This window comes from Montipora capricornis, chromosome 10, assembly GCF_036669925.1.
Source record: "Montipora capricornis isolate CH-2021 chromosome 10, ASM3666992v2, whole genome shotgun sequence".
Taxonomy (NCBI): Eukaryota; Metazoa; Cnidaria; class Anthozoa; order Scleractinia; family Acroporidae; genus Montipora; species Montipora capricornis.
In genome coordinates, this window is record NC_090892.1 from 56,568,709 (window position 1) to 56,586,654 (window position 17,946).

General features: G+C 39.1%; 4 protein-coding genes across 5 annotated transcripts in view; all 4 read left to right on the forward strand.

The window, feature by feature from the left end:
- The window catches only part of LOC138021908 (protein broad-minded-like), a 37,649-nt gene extending 35,970 nt beyond the window's left edge, over positions 1–1,679 (forward strand). Inside the window, exons 36-37 of one of the 2 annotated variants that reach the window (XM_068868932.1) lie at positions 238–324; positions 869–1,679. In XM_068868932.1, coding sequence (XP_068725033.1) covers positions 238–324; positions 869–982 — 201 coding nt within the window. In that variant the 3' untranslated portion in view covers positions 983–1,679. The remainder of the gene's footprint in view (positions 1–237; positions 325–868) is intronic. The other variant, XM_068868933.1, reaches the window with a different exon arrangement.
- Positions 1,680–5,399: 3,720 nt separating this feature from the next.
- Positions 5,400–8,298, forward strand: LOC138021910 (protein phosphatase 1 regulatory subunit 3B-B-like). The gene has a single exon (XM_068868935.1). It carries the CDS (start codon positions 5,593–5,595, stop codon positions 6,295–6,297), a length of 705 nt encoding a protein of 234 aa, XP_068725036.1. The 5' UTR covers positions 5,400–5,592; the 3' UTR covers positions 6,298–8,298.
- Positions 8,299–12,786: 4,488 nt separating this feature from the next.
- Positions 12,787–14,179, forward strand: LOC138021909 (protein phosphatase 1 regulatory subunit 3C-like). Its single transcript, XM_068868934.1, has one exon. It carries the CDS (start codon positions 12,894–12,896, stop codon positions 13,566–13,568), a length of 675 nt encoding a protein of 224 aa, XP_068725035.1. The 5' UTR covers positions 12,787–12,893; the 3' UTR covers positions 13,569–14,179.
- A 1,407-nt stretch (positions 14,180–15,586) lies between these two features.
- Positions 15,587–17,946, forward strand: LOC138020070 (protein phosphatase 1 regulatory subunit 3C-like). Its single transcript, XM_068867069.1, has one exon. The coding sequence runs from the start codon at positions 16,527–16,529 to the stop codon at positions 17,133–17,135; it is 609 nt and encodes a 202-aa protein (XP_068723170.1). The 5' UTR covers positions 15,587–16,526; the 3' UTR covers positions 17,136–17,946.

A 17,946-nucleotide genomic window follows, 5' to 3' on the forward strand; every position in this document is an offset into this window, starting at 1 on the left:
TACTGTAAATTTCAAATTTTTAGGCATCTCTCTTCCGTAAAGCCATAAGGAGGCTCATCTATTCCAGTGTTTTTTTCGTACAACATCTTTCATTGACTTACTTCGCGTACACTTTTCACGTCAACCTTTGCTGCTCCCATGTTTATAGTTTATCAAGTAAGTCGTCGAGTTATTGTCAACAATTGTCTGTCCTCTGTATTTCAGCTGAGGTTTCCTTTCTTTTGTCTTTCTTGAAAGGTTTACTTTTGCATAGCAGTTTTGCGACATTTGCAACAGGACATCTTACGCAAGACTCAACAACAACAGCTTCTTATCTTTCTCAAGGTGAGCGCTGACTCGTGATCAAGTTTAGTTAGCTGTTGGCACACGAATAGGAAAATTTATATTTAGAAGAGCGAGGCCTCGAAAGGACTCTACTTATGCGGCAAGCTTCTCTCTCACTTTAAAGACTGTAGTTCGCTGAGTCATGCATACATTTTATACCAGACTCAGAATTGAGTACCTGAATCTCAAATGTTTCTCCTGCGGTTCGCTGCTCGTATGCGCGCTCTGTAACAAAAGCCCTGGGAGCGCAGACTAGTCGCCTGTCTCACGCACTACGGCTCCAAAATGCAAAGCATGGCCAATCGATTCTTCAATCTTTAAGAGCTTTAAGCTGACTAAGGGACTGACTGACTTGCTGATTTAATGACTTACTCACTGTCTCACTCCATGATTGAGTGACTGATTGATTCACTCACTCACTCACTCACTCACTCACTCACTTAATAACTTTGTCGCTGATTAACTCACTGACTGACTTATTTTCTACCCCGTATGTTTGTTTGTTTGTTATTTTTTTATCGTATTTTAAACATCTTTTCTTTAGGAAAATCCAATCCATGATTTCAAAGTCGCTGAACAGCTATCATTTATGCAGGAGTTAGAGGCTCGGTATCGTCCCACAATCCTTTCCGATCTTCAGAACATTACTAAACCATGAATCTTCTTCGTGCATGTTTCCGTCTCGGTGCGACTTCACACAAGCTTCGCTGCGGAAAGAACGACCACGCTCGAGGGTGTTTAAACATCACCTAGAAAGAAGAGCAATTGAAGATGACCAAGGCGGGAACTTTGATGACGACACTCTGGTTCCTCTCAGCAGAATAGCAGAACACGGTGACCCATAATCACTTTCGGAATTGATTCCATGTTTCGCTTTACAGTTCGCCCCTCGCCGCTTCCCCAACCTCACCCACACACACCGCACACTTTGTATCTGTTAGGGTTTCGCCACCTTTTGTCTTAATGCAGAATCCAACGTCCTTGCTACTCTCCTCCCCAATATTTTCAATCAATTATGCGACCACGGGCGTGCGGTGATAAAGTTCATAAAGCATTTAAGGTCTCAGACACTAATTGAGTTCAATGTTTCTTTGTACCATGCATTCCCTTATTTTTGTCATTTAATTAATTAGTCATTGGTACGTACTAAAAAAGGAAAAGGCACACAAACATTGGCAGAAAATGCATTTCTTTTTAAGGACTCGCCTTTTCTTATTTTATTATTATTATTTTTTTCATTATGCATGCGAAACTTCAGGGTTTTAAACAAGAAATTCATTTCAGAGCAAAAAACCCAATAAACCTTTCATTGTGAAGCGGTTTTTCAAAAGAAACGCATTTGAGTGCGCAAAAGCTGAATGAAATCTGAACTCATTCTGGCATATCTTTCACAGTGAAGCATTTTAACGCACTTATCGTACCCTGCGTTTGCGTTGCGGGATTTAATCACGCACGGTTGTGTTTTGGGGGGAAGGCGACGGAGCTGCTAGAAGAATGGTGACGAGTATTATTTGCATCGCTGCCCGCATGGAGCGCATCCGCACGTAATAGACCATTTTCGAATTCTCACGGCTGGACTGGATCTAGCATGAAATGAAGGCTACTGCGGGCAAATCCTTTCACATACAAATTAATTTGCCCGCATTAGCCTCCATTTCATGCTAGATCCAGTGCAACCGTTACAATACGAAACTGGCCTATTTCGCGAACTGCGCAGCTATGTTGGAGAGATATATCAGTCATAATGCGATCTTTCCTGTTGGATTCTGAAAGTTGGATTTAAGCACTTTGCGTGTGGTCGGCAAGGTCACCACTTAACAATGGGGTTTGAAGAACTCATCAGCGCAAATTGCCATACAGTTATTTATGTTGTTGTCTCGAAGGTCATAATTGCCTTTGGTTTTGTAAATATTGTAAAGTAATGTACATTTATTTATAGGTACATTCCAAGCAATATGAAACGATTTTTAAATAAACAAGAAACTGACATGAATCTGGCAAGACCTTAGTTTCAGTCACGTGATTAGCGGTCATTTTGACGACCCAAACAAGAAGCGTTTGTATATTTGAAGATATCAAAGACGTTACCCGTAATGTATCGGTCAAATCGAAGCTTCAAAATCCAACCTCCGGGCATTTGACATTTTTGAAAATCATTGATCAAATTCTCCCCTTCCGGGCTAAAAACCCGTTCAAATGCCCCGTGATAGGTCCATTTTTATAGGTGATTGCATAAGATTGAATTAATTAAATTCCTCACCCCTGTGAGAAATTTGATTATCAAACGCCCTGGGAGATGTTGAAGATTCAATTTGACCGATACATAATTGTAAAGCGCTATGTACATTAACATATGAATAGCTCGGAGGCAGAGACTGAACAGTGATTCTCGAATTTGAAGTCGAGTTAATAAGTACAAGTCTCGTACGTTTTAGTCTCCTTTATGCCACGTAACTGTTGCAGAGAGGACAAATCACGCGCCAAAAAGGAAAGGAAAGGAAAGGAAAGAAACTTTATTTGAGTGCCTAGTTTTCTAGCACTGAAGTACTTATTAGGACACCGTTAACGGAAATCAACAAATAACACAAGGCAATATTCCATTAAGTTACCACCTTCGATGGCTTTCATCTCTTCTACATCATTTCTTACACGATTCAAGCGATTCTACAGCAAACGTGTCCGTCAAAATGTGCGGTTCATCGACTTTATTCTAGTTATAGTACGAAAACCTCTAAAACGTTCACCCGACGTCTTCAAGTCATTCTTTCATTCGTCCGCAAAAGCAGGTAAAGATATTCCGTGCATCTCACTCTTTTGCGCATGACTGAGGGAGAGAAGAGCTCTGGCGAACCCTGAAACAAAGTGTCTTCTCATTGGTTTACGTAAAGAACAATGAAAAGCGTCTCTGATTGGTGCATTCATGTTAGCACGAGGAGTGAGCCTGCGCCGTAAGGTTAAAATAGCCAATTTTTGGCAATAAGAACCCTACGGCGCATGTTCTGCTGCAGAACATCCAAGGCTCTGGTGACAAGAATGAGTGGTACTATGATAAGAAAAATCACTTCCTTTTTTTTCTTAAGATTTTGGAAGTGTCTTCCCTTAAGACCTGACTGGCAAAATTTCGTGCTTTGATTTTTAATCCAAAGGCTGTTTTCTTGGATTTCAAGATCCGCCATTATGACTCGCGTTCAAAACTGATTGGACTTCCAGAGTGTTGATCTAGGGAAAATTGACGTCATTTAGTCACTAGCTTTAAAGGGGCTTTTTCACGCAAAATGATGTACTCTCATGACAGCCAAATGCCCAAAAAGTAGTCGGCCCGACGTTGTTTAAGTTTATGGGAAATTGTCCTGGATAAAGGTCGTTTTTGCTCAGGATCTCCTTGTTTTTGATCTAATTATATACATGAAAAAATTACACGATTCTGATTGGCTGAGAGCAGTGCAGTTCAATTGTAACAGTGCAAAAAGTGCAATACCAGTGCAAATTACACATCGAAATTCTGGATTATGATTGACTAATAAACAATTGCGTTTGGTCAGAACCAATCAAATCTTTTGTTTTCAAATCAAGCGCGCGCCCTGGATGGCGCAATTTTTTCCCTGATTGCGTGATACGCGTGCGTTTCTTCTGCTTAACCATCTCGAATTTTTCATGTATATCATTAAGTAATCACGTGATTTTTCTCGTGCAATTTGGAATAAATAAGCACTTTCAAAGACTACAAATTGCACTCGCCCTACGGGCTCGTGCAATTTTGGTCGTCTCGGAAAAATTTTACTGTGCTTATTTATTCCAAATTGCACTCGAAATCATATGATTACCTATACTAACGATAAAAAACTCTAAAATAACGTGACATAGCCCCTTTATTAAAATGACACTTTTTTAAGTGAGCGACCGAATATGGGCGTTCTTCGAACTCACAGACCTACAAAACCGGGAAAAGTAGACGATCCGATACACTAGTAATGAATGCTCGACGACAAATACCAACTCTGATACGGGATGTAAATATTATGCTAATAGGAATGTCGTAAACTTACAATTGTTAATATTTTTGTTTCAAAAAAAAAATTGTTCAAAATACGAACAGCTAACCTTTTGTTTCTCACGAGCCACATCCTGCTCATATAATTTCCCCAGGGTAGCCGTGAAGATTTGTGCTGCGAGCCCCGTCCTAGCCTACGCCTGCTGGTGGTATTATTGGCCCGAGAGGCAAATTTACCAGCGGCGAAGCCGCACGGAGATTGGGGGGGCCTCCGCATTCTCCACGCGGCTTCGCAGGCTACAATAGAGAGCTTACGAAACGACGACGCCGACGGCAACGACGACGCTACAAAACAATAGGTTTAGTGAGCAAAAACAATGGCTCTGCACGCTCTGCACGTGCGTTTTACATTTTGGTACATTTCTTTGCCGTCATCTCCCAAATGACGACGTGAAATGACCAAATTCAAGATTTTGTGGAGGACGTTAGCACATGACGATGAATTTTCAGTTCTCTCTCTACGCTTCCAACCCACTCATACAAGTTTAATTCTTCGATAGTTACTATACATTTTTAACGCGAAACGACATGAAATAGTTTCGTAGTGATACGAATAACGCGAACTCGTATTTTTAAATAAAGTCCTCGTAGCCGTCGTCGTCCTCGTTTCGTAAGCTCCCTAATCTGTAGCCCCGTACAACTTTTCTTCCGGCAAAAGAAACAGCTGTTCAGTTCTTCACATGCTCAGCTGTTCACGTGCTCGCCTGATGTTGCACACGTTTCGTAAACACAAGATTTTCGTCGTCGTTTTATTCCAAAAATAGTCTCTCTTTTGTTAATGTTAAGATATATTTACTTATAACAAGTACAAGGGCATTGAATAACGAGGGCACTGACGAACACAAATATCGCGTCTGGTTTCCATGTCAGTTGTCATGATTCCGCATGAATGTCACCTTGAATGTTTTCAATATAGTAGTTACAAAGAAACTTATTTCTATCAGTCAGCAAACAGAAAAATAAAAGTCATATTGCTGTGTTCGTAAGGTAACGACTATTTAACGAATATACTTAACGAAAATGAAAGAATATCACACGAACCAATCAGATCTTTAATATCTCTTCACCAGTCCGCGACCCGTGGTCAGTGCGTTCGTGATCACTTGCAAATTTTTGTTGTGAAGTTACAACTTGAGCTCCTCCAATTTTGGAGCTTGCCGAGGTGGCCGAAGACGCAGTGGATTTCATGTCCGAACAAAGGAAATCTCAGCGTGAATATGGACGACTTGTCACGAATACGAAGGGCAAATTCTGTATTTCCTCCATTTTCAGATGATGATGAACTTGACGGCAATGGTGGTGGAAATGGCTGCCATTCAATACTTCGCAAGCACAGCAGATCTCTTCCGCCTCGGAAAAAGAGCGTCCAGTTTGCAGATGGATGTGGGAAGCCTCTTGTTTCTGTTTACAGTGATGATGAATACAACATCCACGTAGCGTTGCAGATGACGAAGAGAGAACTTCAGAGAGCGAAAAAGACATTGCACGTCCTATTCACTCAACCCGTTGCCTCGGACAACTTTCGAGATAAACTTGAATCGCAAAACGTTTGTTTGGAGAACGCCGTGGCTTCGCAAAATTCTGTCTGGGGAACGATAAAGGTGAAAAACATTTGTTTCCACAAAAAGGTAGTTTTGCGATACACACTTGATCATTGGCTTTCGAGCACAGATCTGGACGGAGTTTACGTGCCCGATTCGAATGATGGAGCAACAGATAGATTTTCGTTTGCACTCACGTTACCTGAATATTTCCTCGCTTCGGGTGGTGTGTTGGAGTTTGCTGTTCGCTTCGAAGGCGAAGAAACAGAATTTTGGGACAATAACAGCGGACAGAATTATCGCATCGAATGTCGAGAAGCACCAGCTGATGGAATAAGAAGGATGGCCGACTTGTTTAGAAACAATCATTTCATGACGTGAAAAGCGTCTTGAGAAAAGCAAAGCAAAACCCATATGCGGTCTGTGACATCAATGATATTGTAAAATACGACGACAGAACTGTTCAATGAATCACAGAAGAAACGTTTTGATGATGCTTCGACTGCACGTGGTGTCAATGTAATCAGTTCTGGTTGCTGTTCTAACTTGTCTTCATCTGATCGACGGTAAAAGTGAAAATTATAAAACTAACTAATATCGAACGTAAGCGTATGTGCAATCAAGCCTCTACCCATGAGGTTGAGGGGTTATCTTTTCACCATTGAAATGGGGCACGTGATTACTGTAGTGCGGTGTCAGAAGCACCAGTTACGTACCCTAAACTTTGTGGTTGGAAGCACTTGGTGAAATCGGCAACTCAATGTCTAGTAGCCGTACTGTCTTTTTAAAGTCATTCCCGATTGACCCCTATCAGCCAATATTAAATAGTTTAAGATCAGCGCTACATTTGCGTTTGCATGTTTGAGTTACTTAGTGGAAGATAAACAATCGAAAACATCATCAAATTGGCTTGAAATTAGGTGAAATAACCATTTCTAGACTACCAATGGCAGACAGACTATTTGAAAAAATCCTAACCCATGGCAGCCACCTGGTCACTGAACTGTGAACCTGAATGTTGTTGCCTTGTTCAATTATACCCCAAGAACAGTTGAGTAATAATAATTTTGATAAATTTTTGGGAGGACGATTTCGAATCATTTGTAGAAAAGTATGCCAGAGTGTTGTTTTATCCAGAGGGTCATAATACAAGTAGATTGTTACTTTGTAGGGAATAAACTTGTATTTAATGTAATTTTAGTATATACTAAAAGAGTGGACAGCGGCTTGGTGAATATCCACCAGACACCTTCTTTTCAGTGAATTCCCATTGTTGTTTTGAGGTGCGAGTTGTAGATGTAAGGGAAAAGTGATCTCCACACTTTGTATCTGGACAGTTTAAGCAATAAAGCACCAGAACTTTTTCAGGTGTCCACGAGAGACAATAAAATATTATCATTATTGTCTCTCATAGATACCCGAAAAATTCAGGTGGCTTCAAGGAAAACCTTAATTTTTCTTCGGGTGTCTGTGAGACCGTTGCTTAAATTGTGCAGATTAGTGGGTGGATTGCTTGTCCCTTTCATGCCCCAGATGGATAGCGCTATCCACCACTCACTATCCAGGGGACAGCACAATCGGTTTTGCTATTACTTATCCACTGGATATTGATTTATCCTTTGGATAGCACTATCCATTGTTTGAACAACTGGAGCCAGATTGTTACTTTGTCAGTGTCCTGTGTCCTTGAGTGGCTTAAACAGCACGAGAAGGAAAGACCTATGTCACAACAACTTGGTGACAGTTAAGGGCTAATTAGTGAGATATTTTGTCTTTATTGTTGATGCTTTTCATCAGTCATGTGTATTGTGGTTTTCAATAATTTTGGCAGATTCTTCCCAAATATTAACTTACATAACCAGGGGCCCGTTTCTTGAAAGTCCCGAAAACTTTTCGGGCCCAAAAAGCCATTTGTGAAATTGCCAACTGCTTGTTTTGGAAAGCCGGTCTTTTAACATGTTTTCAAGGTAACAAAAAGAAAAATAACTGTGAAGTTTGATGAATTAAATCCTCTCCATTCTTGAGATACAAAGGAAATTGTGACACCCAAAAATGGCCTGTAAAGTTTCGGGACTTTCGAGAAACGGCCCCCAGGTCACTCAGAGATGAATTAACAGCATGACAGGCTTTTGATATAGGTAATGATCTTAAGGGTTTTATTTCTTCTCTGAATTTTTTTATGGTTTACAACAACGTAATGACAGAACTAACATGTGTTATTTCACTTTGGTGAAAGGCTGGTGAAGCAGTAACCCTCACATTTGCATGATCTGAGATCATGACCTTCACAGGCGCTCAGGCCAAAGTCACGCAACGCTGAGGGGCTGCAAAAGAGACTAGACCATGATGCATAAAATAAAGAAAACATGTTTTAGCATCTTATTGGAGAGTTTCTTCAAGATTCTCAAGACATTTTTTACATTGCATGACATCAAGCACCTTATAGGCCAACAAAGTCTTGCGTAGCCTACATTGTTGATTACCAGAGCCCATTTTACAGTCCAGTTATGTCACGCGTGACCAGTATCCACAAGACTAAATGAACATTCAAATTCCTCTTGGAGCTTCCGGGATTTGAATGGAATCTTGAAGATTATTCTGAAAGTTGCTACGAAAAATGCACAATAGCTGAACAATAACTCATCAAACGCTTGAAATAGTTTACACTTTTCAAACACCGTTTAGTTTACAATCAAATGAAAGTTCATAGCAAACTATTTTCGACATTTGACATATCTAGGAAATATCCCCAGGAATTGAAAATTTTGAGAGCCAAAAGTTAAAACTTGCAAGCAGATTTGAATACTCAGTTCAAATTTCAAAACAACTGGTCACCCATGTTATTCTTGACTGTAAGAAGCTTTAATTTCATATAATTAGTGTCTCATTCTTTCCGTACTACTGATCACATGATAGAAAAGCAAGGATTACTCAGAGTATCTGTTCAAGAAGGCATTAGATTCTTGGGACCAAAAGCAACTTAGCAGAAATCAGAGATTGCTACACTTGAATAGGTGTCATGATCTTAATAACCAAACTGGTGAAAATTGCTTTTATGATTTTAAGAGTTGCTCTTAGTCATAGCAGAATGAAATAATAATGTAAATCTTGTGATACGTATCTGAAACCCAATATCATTTGACATGTTAATTATGGCTAGCAAAATACTTTAATATATTGTTAACAATTTTGTGGTCAACAAACATTTAATGATCAATCATGCACTTGTCATCACCTGTGAAATATAGCAGGGGATATGTCTAGTTTGTGGACACAATCTGGAAGCAACAAAATGTGCATCCATGGAGGTCTCTTTTGTTCTGTAGACAGTAATATGCATTATCTGACTTGTAAATATAATTATGTTTCATAAATAAAAGTGCAAATGTGATGAGATATTTTTGTAGATGATTCTGGTGACACAACTTTGAGTAAATCTTATATCAGTAGCTTGTAATAGAGATTACTTGATTTGGAATTGGAAGAAATATGACATGGGAAAAATATCTGGTCCAGTTCAATTTCACTGCATCTACATCCAATTCCAAATGTTTTAAAAAATGTTAATAATAGTTCTACTTCTGTATGAATGAAAACTCATTTGAGGAATCAGAATTTTCGAACAACAAGAGACCTACCAGACAAAAGGCTAACGTGGCTTGTCCTCTCTTGAGCACTTGTGCTCTGTGTGTGGTTGTGTGCATGCAAATCCACAATAATTTTATTATTTTGGTGTAGTCTCGCATAACACACCACTGACCTAGTAACACTGCTGCCAACTGACTGCTAAGCACTCAAATTTCAGAGTGTAAGGAGTGTCAGTAATCATACACACGAATGAAACATCAGGAGTACATACAAGAAACACTCTGATACATGTAATATATACAATATGATCGGCAACTCTGTAACACTTGTACAAATTTGAGGCTAAGCTAACACAGATCTGATGCGAGTATTGTATATGAGTTATTCAATGTCAGCATTTAAGAAGTGTTAATGTACACTAGGTATTTTTGGTAATTCAAGACATTTTAACAGGGAAAATCGAAAAAACGTTTATGTAAATAAAGAGAAATCTGTATCAGAAATACAGATGTTGGTTAATAAAACATTTTTTTTGTTTTCCCATCATGAATTATTAATAAGTTTATAAGGGTACAAACAAATACTTGATTAAGCAATAGAACACTCTTTGCATCTAAACATGAGGGGGAGTTGGAAGAATTCGAGACAGTTATGCAAACCCGAGACGCAGTAGAGGGTTTGCATAACTTTTATCAGATAGTAAAGCTGTTGGTGATTATTATTATTATTATTATTATTATTATTATTATTATTATTATTATTATTATTAGAAGTAGTAGTAGTAGTAGTAGTAGTAGTAGTAGTAGTAGTATCATCGTTGTTATTGTTGTTGTTGATAGGCTGTATACATACCGCATGCATCCAGGGACTGAGAATTATCTCTATACAGCCAAATCCCAGAAAATAGAATTAATGACACTTCAAAGGGCAAAATCAGGTCATCAAAACAAAAATAACGGGAGAGTATATATTTGACTTCCAATTTCATTTCACTCTTTTTACTTTTTCTTATGGGTTACAACTTACGACGAAAGTGAGGAAAAACCCACTTGCTAGATTTATGTGCACAGACTATCGCTTGTAAGGTTTTATAATTTAATTTGAAAGGATACTTGACAGCTCAGTGAAAAATAAAGATAATCTTATTGTATCAATTTCTATTTCCTGCCACTTATGCATCAAGGTTAGACACAAACCCTAATCTGATTTAAAAAAAAACCACCAACACTTGGGCAAGGAGAATTAATTTTTGAAGTGAGGTTGAGCAATTTTCTTCTTCGTTTGATTTTTGAGAATCAGTTTGAATACTTTTTTCTTATCACAAGCTACAATAATATATTTTCCTTTCTCTGCAAATGTTTATACTTACAGTGCTTCCACAGTCTTTCTTGTAGTTTTGGTTTTTATTTTTTGCAAGACTTCTTCCAATTGGGAATTGCCCAATTATTATTCCCCCAACTCACTCCAATAAAAAAACTCAATCCCCTTATCATCTTGTGTCATTAAGAGTTTGCCATTTGAAGGAATCATAGCTAAACTGCAGAATACCTCTCCACTTACTTGCATATGAATGGCGTGTATTGTCATATGCTTCATTCTTCAAAGGATGCAGCCACAAGAACACAATAGTGGCCGGCTATTCTGCAGTTACTCTGGCATACTATCTGGAAAGGTACTGGTTATATATAAGCCTTTAGTGCACAGTTTTTGAGACACTCTAAAGGAAAAACAAATTATTGTTATTGCTGACCTTAATCCTTCACAGCACAAAACATTTCTGGGTTGCACACAAGAAAACAGAAATCAATCAGACAGGAATGTAATAAAGTAATTGAGGACAAATTTAACACTTCTGACTCCCTCAAAAGATTTCTGAATGTAGCAGTGGATGGTTGGAGACGGCTCTAGGTCACTCCATGTTTTTGAATACTATCAGCATTCAAGTGTGTCTGTATTTGTCTTGATGCTTGGTGACAATACTAACTACATATTGTATTGCTACATTTAATGTTACATTGGAACATGCAGAAATCAGGCATTTTGAAAAGTGTTATAGGCGTATTATAAAAAAAAAAGATTCAATCGATGACTCTCCTTACGTCACTTCGTCTGCATGAAGTTACAGCAGCACTGTAGGAAGTAGAAGCTTTGTTTGTATCTTAACTATAGCCTTATCCCTGACTGAATTCATTGAATACTTCAATTTCCGATGTCCTAAAGGACTTCGATTTTCCAGCTTCCCACGAGCCTTCGCGCCATGTTTATGTTTTTGGCTGGGCATAATTGTTTTCTTAACCAATGAAAACGTCCCTACCTGATGAAGCAGAAACAGTCCGAACTGTCACAAGTCAAAGGGACTTCGCCGAGTGCTGGAACATGTAGATGTAGATGTAGAAATATCCGCGCTATCAATGATTTAAATGTCATGTCAATCCTTCAACGAAGCACTCCTTTTCCCAGCGTCACAACCAGATGACATTGAGAGCGATCTAATTTTCGATCATCGCAGAATATTGGAACAAATGCCTCCAGTTCGCATTTATCATTGTACACGATGACCACGGAATCACAGCATTTTGCGTGAAAACTCTGAATTGAAACGAAAAAAGACAGCAAGAACTTAACTGTATCCCAGGCTTGAAGGAATTTCACATTTTTGAAAGACACTTTCGTTAACTCGTGTGACGAAAGTGAAGTCCATCAGCTGTAACTCGAAGCAGCTTTGCGGAAACAGCAGTAAAAGTGATATTCGAATTTTATTGATTGTTGTAGCTCTTTTCACTGAAATATATTTTTGACCAGCCTCCATTCTTTATTTATTTAATCTTATTTTTTTGGCTTCTGTAATCTGAAGAGATGGCCCCGGATTCCGGATTCCGGTTGCTTACTTCCATACGCCCTTCATGAAGTTTAATAATAGTTGTCGACCATGTGATTGAACCATGAAAACTATGATGGCCTTACCTGCACTTGTAATAATTGGCTGCAGAGTACGGGAAGTTTTACAAACATACCTTTCGATATAGTTTTTACGAGCTTTATTAAAAAGTGCACCTCAAAAAGAGATTTGTTCCCTTCGCTTGAGAAAGAAAAAGAAAGCGCAAACCCATTAATTTAACTCTATTACAGTAAAGGAGTAAAAAATAACAGCTGGTCAGGATTCTTAAGAAGGAACTGTTTGTATCTCCTGACAGTTTGTATTTTTTTACAGTGCATGATCCCTACGATCCCAGATTCCTGACTCTGCTTCTATTCTTTTTCTTTGGACATCATGACGTCATTCTCGCCGGCTGAACGAACATGCGACGAGTCACGAATGGCATCCTCCGTAAACAATGCTTTGGCTGAAGGGCTGTATGGAAAAAGTTCATTAGTTTAACGTACAGTCCATGTTAAAAACCAACCTTGATTGTAACAACAACTCTTTGTGTCTCTGCGCTGACGAAAATGACAAAGTAATGGGAATGAAGGAAGAAAGTGGCAATTTAGCGCAGACTTCGTCTCCAGATAGTTTATCGCCCAAGCGCCATGTTCATTTCGCTGATTTCAATGGTCAGGACCTCGTTTCTGTTAAGTTAATCACGCCAGCAAATAGCGAAGAAGACCTCTCGGGCTGTAAATCGTCTGACAGCCTAAACCAAATTGCATTGCCATTACATTTTAAGCGGTTTCGATGTTGTTTTACGCAACCAGTCACGGAGGAGAGATATGCGGAGCGCGTGATGGAGCGAAATGTTTGTTTAGAAAACGCTGTTTTTTACGGCTTTTCGATGACAGGAACTGTGAAAGTAAAAAACATTGCCTTCGCCAAAGAAGTCACCGCCAGATATACTGTCGATGGTTGGAAAAGTTATCGAGATGTGTGGGCGGATTACGTCCCGAAATCATCAGATGAAGAAACGGACAGGTTTCAGTTCAGGATTTCTATCCCTCCAGATGTGGAAATCGGGAAAAAACTTGAGTTCGCTATACGCTATCGTGTGGCGGGTAAGGAGTATTGGGACAACAATTTTCATCGAAATTATTGTGCAGAATGTTTTCTTCAGGCTATAGTGGATAAATAATATGCTCGACGGAGCCACAAGGTTGGCATGGAACTAGACCACGGAGCTTGCCAAACGTCTGGCTGGTGATTAAGGATTCGATTTTCCTCGAGAAAGTTTGCAAAGTAATGTATTTTTTTGCAAGGAAATCGAAGCAGAGTCTAAGAATTTGTAATGCCCCAACATTTTACTTCGACTATGCTAGATGATTTGACTAGGTCCCATGTCTTCACCGATGTAAAACTGAAATGATCGATCTAGTCGGGCGATTTTATTTTCAAAATATTTTTGAATGATCTCTTAAACAAGAAGTATTTCCTGTTAAGTTACTATCAAGACCAATGTTTTTGGCCACATGTAAGGTAAGATAATTATGCGACCGGAATATCTTTGTTTTGATATTAAAATTTGAAACTGTATTAAATCTACTCTGGAAATTGTTATCGATGCTTAGTAAATTTGTAATTATAAGACTTTTGAAAGACTTTTGGGTTTGCACTTTAGTGAATTTGTGCTTCTTCCTCAATCAAGTGTAAAATTAGAAGAATTCGATAAGTTTCAGGGACCAAAGTGAAAATGTCATTGCTACAATAAAATATTGGGGTTGTTCCTTTAGGACACTAGAAAATTAACTCTCTTGCGTCTTGTCTTTGCGTTTTACTCTTGTCCGACGTAGCATGGCCGCACTTTCATTCAGTTTCACTTGAAAATACTTCTCCCTAATTTCAACAAAGAAATTATCCACGAACACACGATTTATAAGTTGTTTCGCAATTTAAGTTCTTGTTTGCCAAAACACCAGACAACGTTGGAATATTCATGCTTTACTTTACGACCAGTGGTATGTCTGCTGGCATCACGTGAGAAGCATCCAGTTCAGCATTAAAATTTTAAAATTGCTCAAAATTTGTAATTTGGGTAAAACGCGCCGTACTTCACCAAGGGTTTTTGCGAATTTTTTTGCATATTTCTCATTTGGTCACGTAACTATGCGTGACCTTTCAAAAGGTCGTTTTATCCCTCTCCTCCTCCTCAGGAAAAATCGTGAAAGAGTTTTTCTGAGGATTGGGACAAGCTGTACACAGGCTATCGCTTTTGCGTAAGATTTGTTCACAAAAATCCACGATACCATGGAAACCATAGTTTCGTGTATCCTCAAATTTTCACTACAGAGGTTCCTGCTGTTTTCCATGATCAGTACTATGGCATTACTCTGAATTAAATTAGGGTCACAAACTCCCGCGCTTCCGTGACGTCATATGAAAATGAAATTTGGCTTGGAATGTAGTGATTAAGTGTCGTGACCGGAACAAATTGGTAAAAACGCCCGTGGTATATAGAAGACTCTAAGTATGCCAAAAATTGACGTTTCAACGGAGACGGGATGCGGAATCACAGACGAAGGCAAACAATGAGAGGATGTTTGTGTTCTGATAGAGTGAAAACAAAAAAGGTCGATAACATTGTCTCCATTCAACGTTGATTGAGACCTAAAACAAAGGCGGCTTGGCTGCTGAATCCCCATATATTAACGAAGTCGCCGGTTTCAATAAGTCGATCAATATTCTCTCCTAAGCTGCGTGGCAATCGCTTCAATTTCCACGGGTTTTAAGAAAACCATTTGAAAAGCCCTGGGATTTTCGATTTTTGGCGACGCCCTGCTACGAAACCGGCGCAAACAATTATTGCGCAATCCAATTTCTCTCAGCGGTGAATAATTTAGCCCCCGGGGCTAAATTAGAGGATTCATGCCTGTGATTCGAAAGAAATTGCACACATTGCTCTCGTTTCGCATCACATATGGGGACCTATCATATCAAACGCAAAACGATAGCTCGTAACTTAGCACCCGCTGCATTGTGTGCGTCTCAGTTTGATTGACCAATCAAAATAAAACATGATTTTCATAAAAAAACGTGCGAAGGAACATGCATTCTTCAACAAACGGTAATTTGAATATTCATATAATCATTCAGATAGCAATCCAAAAAGCCATAAATTGTACACTATTTCCCAAAGGAAACAAATATAATGAAAGAAATTTCGCGGTGAACTAAAAATATAACTCATAGTTAATTAGATTATTGTCTTTTTCCTGGTGGCCAGTGTACCAAGCAATTTTCTGCAAGCGTGGTCAACGGAAACGTAAAAAAATGCATTTTTCCAAAAAGAAGCATACTGGAACGAAAATATTAATTGTAATCCGCAATGCATGTAATCTGTCACGAATTTTATACATCCCTTATCAATGACGTCATGATAAATTTTGTCTTTGTGACGTTTTCCGGTCTAAATTTGCATGCTTCGTCCGCCAGACCGTTTTGTTGACCAGGTGATTTGACAGCAAAGAATCTACATGCAGAGAATCATGGGAGCAGTTTTTTCGCAGGAAAACAACCTTTATCTCAGCGAAGTCTGAGATTTGCTGTAAAGGCACTTTAAATTATCATTCCTTGCTGAATACTAGTATAAAAAGTTTTGTTTTGAAGTTCGTGGTCCTTGCCACGAGTTGTCGTGACATGTGGCTTGACCCCATCGCATTTGTCAAAACAACTATATAAACGAACTCGACATCGGTTATTGGTGCCCAGATATACCTCGTTAGCGCACGGTAATTTTTAAGCGCGTCGCAGGAAATATTTGGCCCGGACTGCCAAGACAGAAACTGCAGAGAGGTGAAAGACTTTGCGATGTTTGTAAGTACTGTTGTTAACAATTGTAACGCAAGGCTTTTATGAGCATTGCTAAAAGTGACTCTTCTCGGTGGTTAAGACAGTTTCTGCCCTCGACGCGTGGTCATTCCGGAAAACCGAAAATCGAACTGATTTCTTTGCTGCGTTTCACCAAGTTCACTCGCGTACATAAACGCACCGTGACCGCCGACGTTCGTCACGCGAGGTGACACACTTCAAAAGACGGTGACACTGGATCGCGACTGCGCGTTTGTACTTTGATCATCAACTTGAAAACCAAACAGGCATGAGAGCAGATGCACAGCAAACAAGCTCCATGCAAGCCAGCCCGACTCCAGGCTCCAAAAAAGTGTGCTTTGCAGACCTCGTGGGCCTCAAACTCGAGTTTGTCAAAACAATAACTCCATGTAGTAGTGAAGACAACCTGACCGGTTTGGCCGGCGTCGTCAACAGATTACAGAGGAATCACTGCGATATCAATGGCAACATCCTCCTTAGGCAGCGGACTAAACGTTTACTACCGTGCTTTGTTAACCCGTCTAAAACGGACGGTTTCATGCGGCGCGTCTTTGACCAGAATGTGTGTCTTGAAAGCATTGCTTGCGAGAACTTTGTTGTAACTGGACTTATTCGGGTAACAAACTTATCATACACAAAGGAAGTGACTATTCGATTCACATTTGATAACTGGGACTCCTATCGAGACAGTTGGGCCGATTACATGTCTTCTCTCTCTGACGGCAAAACCGATAAGTTCACTTTCCGTATAACCGTTCCTTGTGACTTTGAAGTTCATCGATTTATGAGCTTTGCAATCCGCTACAGAGTCATGAATCAGGAGTTCTGGGATAATAATGACACTAAAAATTACCATGTGCAGTGCTTAGATGTGTAAAAACTTCCCTGCTTGAACGTTTCTGAACTCAGAAATCCAGATCTATCCAGCCGGAGAAGAATCGATAATCGATCCCCTCCGCGTACAAGAGAAGATTGCATTTGCCGTTTACCCTTTCTCTCTCGATGAGGACAAAACGACGACCAACTCGGTGTTTTCCTGAGTTTGTGAGCTTCTATAATTGTCTATAGAACCGTAAAACGAAATTAATGGTTGCAATATCAACTGAGAATTCCATGAACCTGAAAGGCACACACTTGTTCATTAAGACAAAAAAATGGAAAATTACCTTTCATGTTTAATAATATTCCGGTATTTGGCAAACATGTGTTCGAAAAACATCAAAATCCACCACATTCACGGTTGTAAAATAAATAGGAACAAAAATCGATCGGAAGTAACCATGTCAGTTATTTGAATCTCAAAACATAGCAAACTCCAAATATATCGTTTTAAAGACGGATACTGTTGTCGATTGTTGAAAGGGCATTTGGGATTAGAAAGGGATTTAAGATCGAAGAAAAGATCGTAGAAATTAAAAGAAAGTGAATTCTTTTGAATTGAGGAAAATGCGAATGATGTTAGACCGACCGTCAAAGATAAATGTATTATTATATTAATTAACTCCTTTGGTTCAGAGGAGATATTGCTTTTTTGAAAATTTAGATGTAGCACATTTGAGTTCATGTAATTTTTTTAGTTTGAAGTAATGAATTTTCACCGAATGACTGATAAATATTTTAGCTGAATAGTGGTTATGCAATCAATGGAAGATAAAATGCAGAATAAATGTACAAACAACGCAAAACAA

What these genes read in the sequence shown, in the direction of transcription:
- LOC138021910 (XM_068868935.1), top strand. Translation starts at nt 5,593, where the DNA reads ATGGACGACTTGTCACGAATACGAAGGGCAAATTCTGTATTTCCTCCA.
- LOC138021909 (XM_068868934.1), top strand. Translation starts at nt 12,894, where the DNA reads ATGTTAAAAACCAACCTTGATTGTAACAACAACTCTTTGTGTCTCTGC.
- LOC138020070 (XM_068867069.1), top strand. Translation starts at nt 16,527, where the DNA reads ATGAGAGCAGATGCACAGCAAACAAGCTCCATGCAAGCCAGCCCGACT.